This window comes from Crocuta crocuta, unplaced genomic scaffold (assembly GCF_008692635.1).
Source record: "Crocuta crocuta isolate KB4526 unplaced genomic scaffold, BGI_CrCroc_1.0 scaffold48, whole genome shotgun sequence".
Classification (NCBI taxonomy): domain Eukaryota; kingdom Metazoa; phylum Chordata; class Mammalia; order Carnivora; family Hyaenidae; genus Crocuta; species Crocuta crocuta.
The window spans coordinates 9883434-9896864 of record NW_027533089.1 but is presented as its reverse complement, the minus strand read 5'-3'; the positions used below and the strand labels follow the sequence as shown (position 1 = coordinate 9896864).

Genomic DNA, 13431 nt, shown 5'->3' with positions numbered 1-13431 from the left:
TCTAATTTTTTTAATCTTCCATTGACCCATGCCTTGATGCCCCTTTGCGATAAGAGGAAGAAATTTAACAAAGAATATGAATACCTTAACTTGCTTTTCCTTCTTTTTGCGTACATCTTCCCATTCATTAACAATTCTTCCCCAAAGAATCCAAGAATCTTCTTCAAGGTGGCTGAGGTTGCTAGAGGCTGATGAACTTGATACAAGGGAAGAGCCACTGTTTCTTCTTGACCCATTTACAGATCTTAAAGATTTACTATCCGTCTCTAACAATCTAAAACATAATTAAACATTGTTCAAGATCTAATTTCACAGTGATACTGGATGAAGTGATGAAGATACTTAGAGCTTCACTAATAGCCACAATTTCAGAATATGCCTAATTTCAATAATATCTGGTTGCTGCTGTATTTTTCATCTAAGCATAAGAATTTCAAAATTTGATAGTAAATTACCTTAAATATTTTAGTGATATTAGTCCCATCATAATTTCCCTACATCTTCATAAACACAAATTAGGAGAAATCTAGTGAGGAAAGTAGTTGGGAGGGCTTCAGGAGAAAAGAAATTGCCAGTGGAACAGGTTTAACAAATTCTATTGAAGAACTAATCCTAGCATGTTTAGAATGCATCCTGGGCTATTTAAAAAAAAAAAAAAAAAGCCAAGGAGGGCCAAAAAAATTGCCCAAATTCTTTCTCATTTTTTCATTTTTTCTTACCCATGTATAAATCTGCCCATTGTTTGACCATGCAGTATTGGTATAAAAAACTGAACTAGGGTGCGAAGATGACTTAGTGAGTTAAGCATCCGACTCTTGACCTCAGCTCAGGTATTGATCTCAGGGTTGTGAGTTCAAGCCCCTCAATGGGCTCCATGTTGGACATGGAGCCTACTTAAAACAGCAACAAAAATGAACAAAAACCCTGAACAATTATTAATAAGAAAATTGGAAGCTTTCACTTATTTGTTATATACACATATATTTATTTACAATTCTAGATTCTCATGAAACATAAAAAGATAAGGCAAAACCAAGACCATCCATATTGTGACACACGAAAAACAAGGTGTAGCATAGTAGGAGCTTCTGTGTTTAGATAAAGGACTTTAATCCACTCAGTCTCCATAATCCCTACAATCTCCCCCCAAAACTTGGGCCAACTAACAGTTGTTATTTATCACTGGGTTTGCACTCTCAAACTGAGGCCTCTCCCTTCTTAAGGTCCTTTTGCCTTTGTATTTCCTTGTCTGTTCAAAGTTGACAATTTCAGAGATCAATTCTATGACATCAGGACATCAAATCTATTATTTATTTCATAAAGAAATGGACTTTAATGAAACCTTGGAAAATGTGGCTCTCTCACTATAAAGATATAAATTACATGTCATTCAAATAAGGGTCCTCAAAGATCTGTGTTTTATTTTTTAATTTTTTTTTTAATGTTTTATTTATTTCTAGGAGAGAGACAGCATGAGCAGGGGAGGGTCAGAGAGAGAGGGAATCACAGACTCTGAAACAGGCTCCAGGCTTTGAGCTGGCAGTCAGCACAGAGCCCGACGCGGGGCTCGAACCCACAAACCGTGAGATCATGACCTGAGCCAAAGTCGGACGCTTAACCGACTAAGCCACCCAGGAGCCCCATAGATCTGTGGTTTTTAACAAGGCTATTACTTATTTCCAAAAATGCCTTGAGAAAGTCATCTGTTTAGGATATAACATAAGCTCCCAATATTAATTTAAGATATATAAAAACTAATAAAGAAACATATGTGTCAAACACTATTGAGCAGACTATAGAAATACCCTTTGCATGGGAGAGTTATAACTTATCTTTATATCCCAAGAACATTTAGCGCTATAAAAGGCACATTAAATATCGACTGAGTTGAAATAAAATCAAAATCTGCATTTTAAAAAAAGACTCCAAATCCGAAATATGTCATATTCATTAACACAACACAATAATAAAAACTGAACAAATTCTATTCATATTCATGGACAGTTTAATACATTTCCACTGCAACAATTTAAGTTAAATATCTCAAATATGGCTAGAAACAGGAAAATGTGTAAAACAGCCAAATTAAGGGTTAACTATTTGCTATAAATCTTCTTTATTAGAAAAAATAATTAATGATAATGTTTTACTTTACTTCTGCTTTTTCCATATATATTATTTCAGTAAGTCTACAATATATCTTACAGAAAAATTAATGTACATATATAAGCACTTTTATGTATGACTGTAATCCCTCAGAATTCTAAATGGAATATAGAAACAAACTTTAGTGAAACAACTTGAACCTAAGTTCTTCATTTCAGTTAATTATTCACTGAACGCTTGCTATATGCTAAATAATGAAACTGCAGCACTACCATTAATAAAGAGATGTAATTAAAAAGAATATAATGGTATTTCCTAAGATAAACCTAAATTTGAAATATGATGGAAGTAAAGATTTTTTTTTAAAGTCCCTAAAGAGAAGGCTTTTAGAGTGAGAAAGGTCTCAGAGATTGTCAACTTCTGGCATAAGCACGAATACCAAGTGCAATCATGGTTGAGTTACAGAGGAGGGTAAAGCAGTTTATCTTCAGAGGACACTGAAATGACATACATAGATATAAAGAACTGTGAGAAAAATTTATAAATGAAATATTCCAAAGATAACACACTATTTAAAATACTGTTCTTGGATCCAATGGTNGACACGTGGATCTTGAGAAACTTAACAGAAGACCATGGGGGAAGGGAAGGGGAAAAATTAGTTACAAACATGGAGGGAGGCAAACCACAAGAGACTCTCAAATACAGTGAACAAACTGAGGGTAGATGGCGGGAGTGGGGAGAGGAAATGGGGAAAATGAGTGATGGGCACTGAGGAGGGCACTTGTTGGGATGAGCACTGGGTGTTGTATGTAAGCAATGATTCATGGGAATCTACCCCAAAAACCAAGAGCATGCTTTATACACTGTATGTTAGCCAATTTGACAATAAATTATATTTTTTAAAAATCTTAAATAATTAAAAAGAAACTAAAACACTGTTCTTGCCTTAACTCATGAGATGAACAAAAATGACTCAAATGGACAATAGTCATTAATATGAAAGCTAAAACTCCTTGAAGAAAACAGGAAAAAGACTTCACAACCTTGGAATAGGCAAAATATGTTAATGGAAACAAGGACACACTAACCACAAAAGAAAAAAGTGATTAACTAATGAAGTGGACTTCATCGAACTTAAAAACCCTACTGTTCAAAAGATACCCGTAAGAAAATGAGAAAAAAAGTTCTCAACATACATACCTGACAAAAGACTGGTTTCCAGAATACACAAAGAACTCTTAAAATTAAAAAGGCAAACAACACAATTTTTTAAGTGAATAAGAGACTTAAACTGACACTTTACAAACAGGATAATCAAATGGCCAACAAGCAACTGAAAAACATTCAACATGTTTTTAGTCATCAGGAAAAAGCAAGTTAAAATCACACTATGTAGGGGAGTCTGAGTGGCTCAGTCAATTAAGCATTCAACTCTGGATTTCAGCTCAGAAGATCATGATCTCATGGCTCGTAAGTTTGAGCCCCACGATGGGCTCCACACAAACAGCATGGGATGCCCTATCTCCCCTTCCCCTGCCTTCACATGTGCTCCCTCTCTCAAGGTAAATAAATGAACCTAAAAAGAAACAACAACAACAAGAAATCACACAATGTATACATTAGAGTGGCTACGGTTGTAAAGACTGACCATACCAAGTGTTGTCCAAATGGGAACAATTGTAACCATCACATATTATTGATGTCATAGTTCCACTTTGAAGAACTACATTTTCATTTGACCCAGGAAGATAAATGAATACCCATATCCACAAATAGGCTTGAAGAAAGTTCACGGCTTTATTCGTAATAGTTAAACTCAGAAACAACCCAAATATCCAGAAAAACTAAATGATCAAATTGTGATATATTCATTCACTGCAATACTAACTCAGCAATAAAAAAGAAACAAACTGCTGATACATATAATAAAATGGATGAATTTTATAAACATTAGGTTGAGTGAAAAAAGCCAGAAGCAAAAAAGTACATTATATGATTCCAGTTATATGAAGTTCAAGAACAAGCATATTATAGAGAAAATATAGGAGTAAATCCTCATGACTTGGGGTTGGGTACTGCCTTCTTAGGGGCTCCTGGTGTGGCTCAGTTGCTTAAGCATCCAACTCTTGATAATGGCTCAGGTCATGATCTCACAGTTCATGATATTGAGCCCTGTGTCGGGCTCTGCACTGACAGCACAGAGCCTGCCTGGATTCTCTCTCTCCTTCCCTCTCTGCTTCCCCCTCTTCCTCTCTCAAAAAGATTATGTGAACTTTAAAAAGTAAATAAATAAGCGGGGGACCTGGGTGACTCAGTCAGTTAAGCGTCAGACTTTGGCTCAGGTCATGATCTCACTGTTCGTGAATTCAAGCCCTGCACCGGGCTCTGTGCTGACAGCTCAGAGCCTAGAGCCCACTTCAGATTCCGTGTCTCCCTCTTTCCCCTCTCCCACTCACACTCTGTTTGTGGTTTCTCTCTCTCAAAAATAAACATAAATAAATAAATATCCTTAAATAGGACACCCAAAGCACAAGTGACTATATCTATTTATGTATACACAGTAAAAACTTGGTTTGCATGCATAATTTGTTCCAGAAACATGCTTGTAAACCAAAGCACTTGTATATCAAAGTGAATTTCAAGAACCACTGGCTCAGTTGTGATCATGTGACATTCACCGTCAAATACTACTCATATTACAAGACACTGCACACTTATCAAGTTAAAATTTATTACAAACATTTGCTTGTCTTGTGGAACATTCATAAAACAAGTTACTCCCAATCCAAAGTTTTACATATTTATGTTTATATAAACAAATTAAACTTGCCAAAATCAAAACTGGGAGCACCTGGGTGTCTCAGTCGGTCCACCCTCAGCGTCCACCCTCAGCTCATGTCATGATCTTACAGTTCATGCATTCAAGCCCCAAAACAGGTTCTATTCTAGCAGCCCAGAGCCTAGAACCTGCTTTGGATTCTGTCTCTCCCTCTCTCTCTGCCCCTCCCCCACTCACGTTCATTCTTGCTCTGTCTCAAAAATAAATTAAAAAATTTTTTTTTAATTTAAAAAAATGTTTCATAGCTTCCTGGATGCCATCAAGAAAGTGAAAAGAAAATCTACAGAATGGGAAAAACTACTGCAACTCAGAAGACTTACATCTAAAATATATAAGAAACTCCTAGGACTCAATAAAAACAAAGAACCCAATTAAAAAATGGGTAAATAATCAGAATAGTTCTCCAAAGAAGATACACAATGGCCAATGACCAATAAGCACATGAAAAGCTCCTCAGCATCACTATTATTAGAGAAACGCAAACCAAAACCATAATAAGATACCACTTTACAACCACTAGGATGGTAATTATCAAAAGACATAATAACAAGTACTGGTGAAGACAGAGAGACATAGGAACCCTTAGATACTACTGATGTGAATGTAAAATGGTAAGACCACTCTGGAAAACAGTCTGGCAATTCTAAGAGAAACGGAAAAGCTATGCCCAAGAAGGAGAGCAAGTAACTGCTAATGGACATGCAGTTTCTTTTGGTGACAGCTGCACAAAACTTATACAACAAATGTTCATGGCAACATTTATTCATAACAGCCCCAAAATGGCAACAATCCAATGTCCTCATCAACTGTTAAATGGATTAAAAAAAGAAAGAAAAAAAACACTGGTATAGCCCTATAATGGAATATTATTCAGTCATGAAAAGGAATGAAGTACTGGTCCACACTACAACATAGATGCACCTTGAAAATATTATGCTAAGTGAAAGAAGTCACAAAAGGAAAAATATTGTATAATTCCATTTATATTAAATATCTAGACTTCATATAGATTAGTTGTTGCTGAGAACTGGAGTGCAAGTGAGAAGAGCAAGAGGGATAGACAGTGATTACTAATGGATACATGTTTTCTTGTGGGGATGGCTACTTAACTCTGAGTATTTGGAAAAAAAACATTGAATTTTACACTTTAGTGAATTGTACATATATGAATTATACCTCAAAAAAGTGTGATATTAAAAAATAGGTTAAATATATCAATAAAAATCAGAAGAGAGGTTTCAAGGGAGTGAGGTTGCTAGAGAAAAGGGCACAAGGAAATTTCTGGGATGATGGGAATTTTCTAACATGATAGAAATCATCCATGTGTTAATGGGCATGTGGGTAATACACAGTCAAATTTGTCACAAGTCAAACTATACTTAAGAACTGAGCATTTCTCTGCACATTATACATCAACTTTATAACAATTTATAGAAAATAAATTAATGACACTAGAAGCACTGACAATTAGGTGAGAAATTACTGCTTTTTATTATTGAAAGCCCTTTAAACCCTTTCAAATAATGATTACTACTTTAGAAAGAACTGTTTTTGCTATAGTAAATGCATCCATTCTATAAAGAAAAGGTAAACATTTCATTTTTTTCCTTTTCAAATTTAGTAGTCACTCTAACAAATTTTAGAATTTTCTAAAGAGAAACTTCACAATTTTTTCTCAGTGCTATAGGTATAATGAAGTCCTTTTGTCAGAGAATTGAAACATTTTCAAGAATACTTGAACTGATACTCTCAATCTCTCCCCATTGAACTACTAAGTCATGCCATGTAGGAAAACAATTTACATATTCATTAAGAAAATACAGACTTTATAGAGTGTGTAGTTAGAATTATGTATTTTTACTCCTCTTTGCTAAATACAGTGATGAAACAACTCAGGAAGACTCTCAAACAGCAAGATAATTACAATACTCTGACATGGTAACAGAGGGAGCCTACTACCTGAGATTGTCAACAATTTCCAAAGACTTGAGGCTAGCAACTGGGAAAATGGTAAGCATTACTCATATGTCTGTGGACTACTGAGAAATCTACTCAAAACTTACTCACTTATTTCCCTCTCCAGAGCACATGGGTTCACAACCTTGGACAGATTTACTGCAAGAAAGGAAACTATCTTCCCATCTCATCATAATTTCCTTATGACTAATTAATAAGAAGAAATTTATCAGATTAAAGGAAAAGAATATTGTCCCAGCAGGACTACTGTATACTACAATCGAAGGCATTCCCCATAGATTTGTGTGGCCTCCTGGCCATTTTTTATCTGCCACTGTTATACAATAATTCACAAGCCTGAATGTATTTAACCTCCCAGACTAAGACATCAGAGGTTGGATCTCTAGTGACTCAACAATACATAATCACCAGTCTCCAAAGTACGCAACTCTTAAGTTTTTGTTAGAGTTCTAGTTCTAAGGACAGCATTCAAAATGACTATAACCCCACATTATCTGAAATGGGGGTGCTAAAGCTAATTTTCAGTTGGATTTCAAGTAGCATTAAGGATGGAGAAAATGTAGATTTGGTAGTTTCCAGAAGCTTAGAAGACTTGGCAGAGAAAAAGTATTTACAACTCCCTAATGGACAGAACCAGCAACTAAACAGAGAACTGAGAACAAGGGAGTATGCCAACACAGGGAGTAGTAAGAGTTTTATTTTTTCCCACTTTTTAATTTTTTTAGTATAGTTTATTGTCAAGTTGGTTTCCATATAACACCCAGTGCTTATCCCAACAAGAGCCCTCCTCCATGCCAATCACCCATTTTCCCCTCTCTCCCACCCCCCATCAACCTCAGGTTGTTCTTGGTAGTTAAGAGTCTCTTATGGTTTGCCTCCCTTCCTCTCCTTAACTATTTTTTCTTCTTCCCTATGGTCCTCTGTTAAGTTTCTCCTATACCACATATAAGTGAAAACATATGGTATCTGTCTTTCTCTGCCTGACTTATTTCACTTAGCATAACACCCTCGAGTTACATCCACATTGCTACACATGGCCAGATTTCATTCTTTCTCATTGCCATGTAGTATTCCCCTGTATGGATACACCACATCTTCTTAACCCATTCATCAGTTGATGGACATTTAGGCTGTTTCCATCATTGGCTATTGTTGAAAGTGCTGCTATAAACCTTGGGGTACATGTGCCCCTATGCATCAGCAAGTAGTTTTATTTTATTAGGCAGATTACCTTCACCGTATCTTAATGAGTAAAAACTGAACCTTACCCTCACCAAGAGGTCACCTATCTAAGGAAAACACAGGAATGTGTGCTTCATGACGGACCTAGGAGAAAAAAAGAGTAGTTGTGTGTAGCAGTGCACACTTGATAAACAAAGAAAAAGCCTCTCTTGCTACAATAGCATGATTGAAAAATACAAAGGAGGAGAAAGAAAACAACGGGTTATCTTTTGGGTATCTAGAGTATGAAGTCCTTGAGGGACACTGATGTAGATAAACAGCCCAGTAATTGAAAAGACAAGTCTGAAGCTTAGAACTTCTCAGGGAGTCATCTTAGTATCTCACATCATCATGAAGTTAACTTTCACTTTTCGCAGATGACATGATACTCTATGTGTAAAACCCACAGACTCCACCAGAAGCCTACTAGAACTGATCCATGAATTCAGCAAAGTCATGGGGTACAAAATCTACGTACAGAAATGGTTGCATTTTATACACCAATAATGAAGCAATCGAAAGGAATCAAGAAACTGATCCCATTTACAGTTGTACCAAGAACCATAAAATACCTAGAATAAATCTAACCAAAGATGGTTACAGATCTTTTATAGATCTGTATGATAAAAACCATAGAAAACTTATAAAGGAAATTGAAGACACAAAGAAATGGGAAAACATTCCACGCTCATGGATTGGAAGAATAAATATTGTTAAAATGTCATTACTACCCAAAGCAATCTAAACATTCAATGTAATCCCAATCAAAATTGCACCAGCATTCTTCTCAAAGCTAGAACTATCCCAAAATGTGTATGGAACCACAAAAGACCCCGAACAGCCAAAGTAATATTGAAGAGGAAAACCAAAGCAGGAGGCACCACCATCCCAGACTTTAGTCTCTACTACAAATCTGTCATTATCAAGACAGTATGGTATTGGCACAAAAACAGACACAGAGACCAATGGAATAGAATACAGAACCCAGAATTGAACCCACAAATGTATGGCCACTTAATCTTTAACAAAGCAGGAAAGAGTATCCAATGGAAAAAAGACAGTCTCTTTAGCAAATGGTGCTGGGAGAACTGGACAGCAACGTGCAAAAGAATGAAACTAGACCACTTTCTTACACCATGCACAGAAATAAACTCTGAATGGATAAAGGACCTGAATGTGAGACAGGAAACCATCAAAACCCTACAGGAGAAAGCAGGAAACAACCTCCTTCACCTCAACCGCAGCAATTTCTTGCTCAACACATCTCCGAAGGCAAGGGAATCAAGAGCAAAAATGAACTATTGGGACCTCATCAAGATAAAAAGCTTCTGCACGGCAAAGGAACCAATCAGTAAGACTAATAGGCAACTGACAGAATGAGAAAAGGAGAGTTGCAAATGACATCAGATAAAGGGCTAGTATCCAAAATCTATAAGGAACTCACCAAACTCCACACCCAAAAAACAAACAATCCAGTGAAGAAATGAGAAGACATGAACAGACACTTCTCCAAAGAGGACATCCAGATGGCCAACAGACACATGAAACAATGTTCAGCATCCCTCCTCATCAGGGAAATACAAATCAAAACCACACTGAGATACCACCTCACACCAGTCAGAGTGGCTAAAATGAGCAAATCAGAGAACTCTAGATGCTGGCGAGGATGTGGAGAAACGGGCACCCTCCTACACTGTTGGTGGGAATGTAAACTGGTACAGCCCCTCTGGAAAACAGTGTGGAGGTTCCTCAGGAAACTAACAATAGAACTCCCCTATGACCCAGCAATAGCACTGCTAGGAATTTACCCAAGGGATACAGAAATGCTGATGCATAGGAGCACATGTACCCCAATGTTCATAGCAGCACTCTCCACAATAGCTAAAACATGGAAAGAGCCTAAGTGTCCATCAACAGACGAATGGATCAAGAAGATGTGGTTTATCTATACCATGGAATACTACATGGCAATGAGAAACAATGAAATCTGGCCATGTGTAGCAACATGGATGGACCTTGAGGGTGTTATGCTGAGCGAAATAAGTCAGGCAGAGAAGGACAAATATCATATGTTTGCACGTATAGGAGGATTAGGAGGAACTTGACGGAGGAACAAGGGGGAGAAGAAGGGCGGAAATGGTGGGGGAAAGGGAGAGAGGCAAACCATGAGAGACTCTTGAATGCTGACAAAAACTGAGGACTGATGGATGTGGGGGGAGGGGGGGATGGGCATGGAGGAGGACACTTGTGGGGATGAGCACTGAGTGTTATGTGGAAACTAATTTGACAATAAACTATTAAAAAATAAAATAAAATAAAATAAAATAAAATAAAATACATGAATTTTTAACAGAGACTTAAAAATATCTGTTGTGCTCAGAAGCTTTTTACTTCCTTAATATTCGTGGTTGCATTATAGAGTATCCTCAGGTAAACTAAGTAACGCTTTAATAGTAAAACTATAAATGTAAGATAAAAGTTATATCAGATCATCTAGATCAGCATTGTCCAACAGATATATAATGCAAGTCCTTTATATCATTTTAAATGTTTTAGTAGCCACGTGTACAGTAAAAGAAACAAGTGCAAACAAGTCCCATTAACTTTAATAATTTTACCACATATATTCAAAATATCATTTTAGCATGTAATCAAAATTTTAATTAAAGAAATATTCTTTTTCTCAAATCAGCTCTTCAAACTCTGATGTGCATTTTACTCTTATGGCACATAAGAATTCAGACCAGCCACATTTCAGGTACTCAACTGCCACATGTAACTTGTGGCTACCTTACTGGGCGGTGTAACTTTAGATTTTAGTGAGATAAAGATACATAAGGTTTCAAAAATTCCTGCTTATTTACTTAAAAATATACAAAATACGTTTAGTTTACAAGAACACTATTTATTTCCTCATTCTCATATCTCACCACCAAAATTCTGTTAAAAAGCAAATTTAGATTCCAAATCGAATGTAAAAGAAAATAAACATGGTTGCAATGCCAAACTTTTAAACCACACAAATAATGGCCTATTAGGAATTTAAGTTAGCAACATTCCCCTCTTTAATTAAAATGTACTGCTATTACACTTGAACCTTACCTTCCTAAATTCATCTCTGCCAAAGCCTTCATGTTTTCAAAATAAGAAAAACACATTTAACACAGGAAAAAAACAGTGGTCCCATTTCAACTTTAAGGCTATCAATTATTAACTTTCATCAAACAGATCTTTGATATTATATTGAACCATTTCTTCACATCTTTCTGGGGTTGCCACATGCACTAATTTTAAAAAGTTGTAACTGCAGTAAAATTATGGGAATGAAAAAAGTTTGTTTATAAAATTTGTTATTTTCATGTTTCTTTAATTTTAAATTTCTAAAATATTGCCATTTTTAAAATTTCTGAATTAAAGTGAGTTAAGTAACATAAGTATCCTAAGTCTGTATTTGGAAAAGAAAAAAATATTTGGAAAAGAAAAAAATCCTGAATAAATGCATATCCCTTGTTACAAACAGAAATTGTGTCTCATAATTTTTACTTTAGTTATATAATTTGGATATCTACATTATAAACCACAGAAATAGTCAGAGAAATTTTAAGTTATTGTTCTTAGAATTATTCTACGGATTTAAGAGGTTGGCAGGGTGGGGGGCCATTTTATTTTTTATTAGAGTCAGACATGTGTTTTTCCACCAGGATTGTTCTAAGGCAAAACAAGGTGTCACTACATTCAACCGCTCTCTACACATAAATTCTTGCCATGGATTCTGGGTTTTAATGACAGAAAAGACAAGAGCAGAAAAGAGAAGAGAAAACAAAAGAGGGGAGGAAAGAGAAGAGAGGAAGGGGGTGGGGAGAGGAGAGGAGAGGAGAGGGAGAAGGAGGAGGAGGAGAGGAGAGGAGGAGCAGCTCAAAATGTGAACTGAAAAAGAATACAGATTTGGGGGCACCTGGGTGGCTTAGTCAGTAGGGAGTCCAACTTCCGTTGAGATCATGATCTCTCGGCTTATGAGTTTGAGCCCTGCGTCAGGCTCCGTGTTGCCAGCTTGGAGCCTGCTTTGGATTCTATGTCTCCCTCTCTCTCTGCCTCTCCCCTGCTCATGCTCTGTCTCTTAATCAAACATTAAAAAAAAAAAGTACAGATTTTGAATAAGCCACTAAAGAACAAGAGTGACAACCCTTCTGCTCCTTTAACTTCAAATTCTTATTTGTCAACACCTCTTTTCTGACATCTTTAAATAACTCTAGTAATTATTCTTTAGATGGTAACATAAACACAGGGCACCTCTGGTATTCCTGATAAACTGTGAATTACCTGGAAAAAAGTTCATCTATATCCATAACTTTAAACAATTCTTACTACAGTGCTTTGTGTATTTTAGTTGTACAATAATTATTGATCACAACCATAAAAATAAATTCAACTTTGGTCACTTATAAACTCAGCACCAAAAGTTATCTTTTGTGCACACTATTTTTCCATTAAAGAACCAATTCATTTTTTTATTAATATTTATATTTTAGTTTACATACAGTGCAATATTGATTTCATAAGTAGAATTCATTGTTTTGTCATTTATATACAACATCTAGTGCTCATCAGAAGTGCCCTTTATTTTTTTAAATGTTTATTTATTTTGAGAGTGAGTGGGAAGGAACAGAGGAAAAGAAAGACAGAGAATCTGAAGCAGCCTCTGCACTGTGAACACAAAGCCCAACTTCGAACCCATGAACCGTGAGATCATGACCTGAGCTGAAGTTGGACACACAACCAATTGGGCCACCCAAAAACACTGTCAAAAAGTTAGTTTCCAAGTTTGAAGAAAACTATAAATCTACAAGAAAGTCCACAAAACCCAAATACTAGAAACATGAAAAGTACGATAAGGCAGCTCCAAATCAAACTGCTTATATCATGAATAAAGAAAAAACTTTTTAAGGGGTGCCTAGTCAGTTAAGCGTCCGACTTCAGCTCAGGTCATGATCTCACAGTTTGTGAGTTCAAGCCCCACATCAGGCTCTGTGCTGACAGCTCAGAACTTGGAGCCTGCTTCAGATTCTGTGTCTCCCTCCCTCTCTGCTCCTCCCATGTTCGTGCTGTCTGTCTATCTCTCTCTCTCTCTCAAAAATAAACATTGAAAAAAAATTTTAAAGAAAAAAATCTTAAAAAGAGGAAAATAAAGATACACTATATGTACACAGGAACAAAGATAAGAAATAGATAAGATTTCCTAATGAAAACAATGCAAGACAGAAGTCAATGAAATACCACTTGAGTAC

At 36.2% G+C, this 13431-nt stretch overlaps 1 protein-coding gene across 6 annotated transcripts in view; it reads right to left on the bottom strand.

Annotated features, from left to right (window-relative positions):
- Positions 1–13431, bottom strand: part of EVI5 (ecotropic viral integration site 5) — a 208024-nt gene that overhangs the window by 151975 nt on the left and 42618 nt on the right. For all 6 annotated transcript variants that reach the window (XM_077746019.1, XM_077746021.1, XM_077746022.1 and 3 more), the window contains exon 3: positions 85–274. In XM_077746019.1, the coding sequence (XP_077602145.1) occupies positions 85–274 (190 nt within the window). The remainder of the gene's footprint in view (positions 1–84; positions 275–13431) is intronic.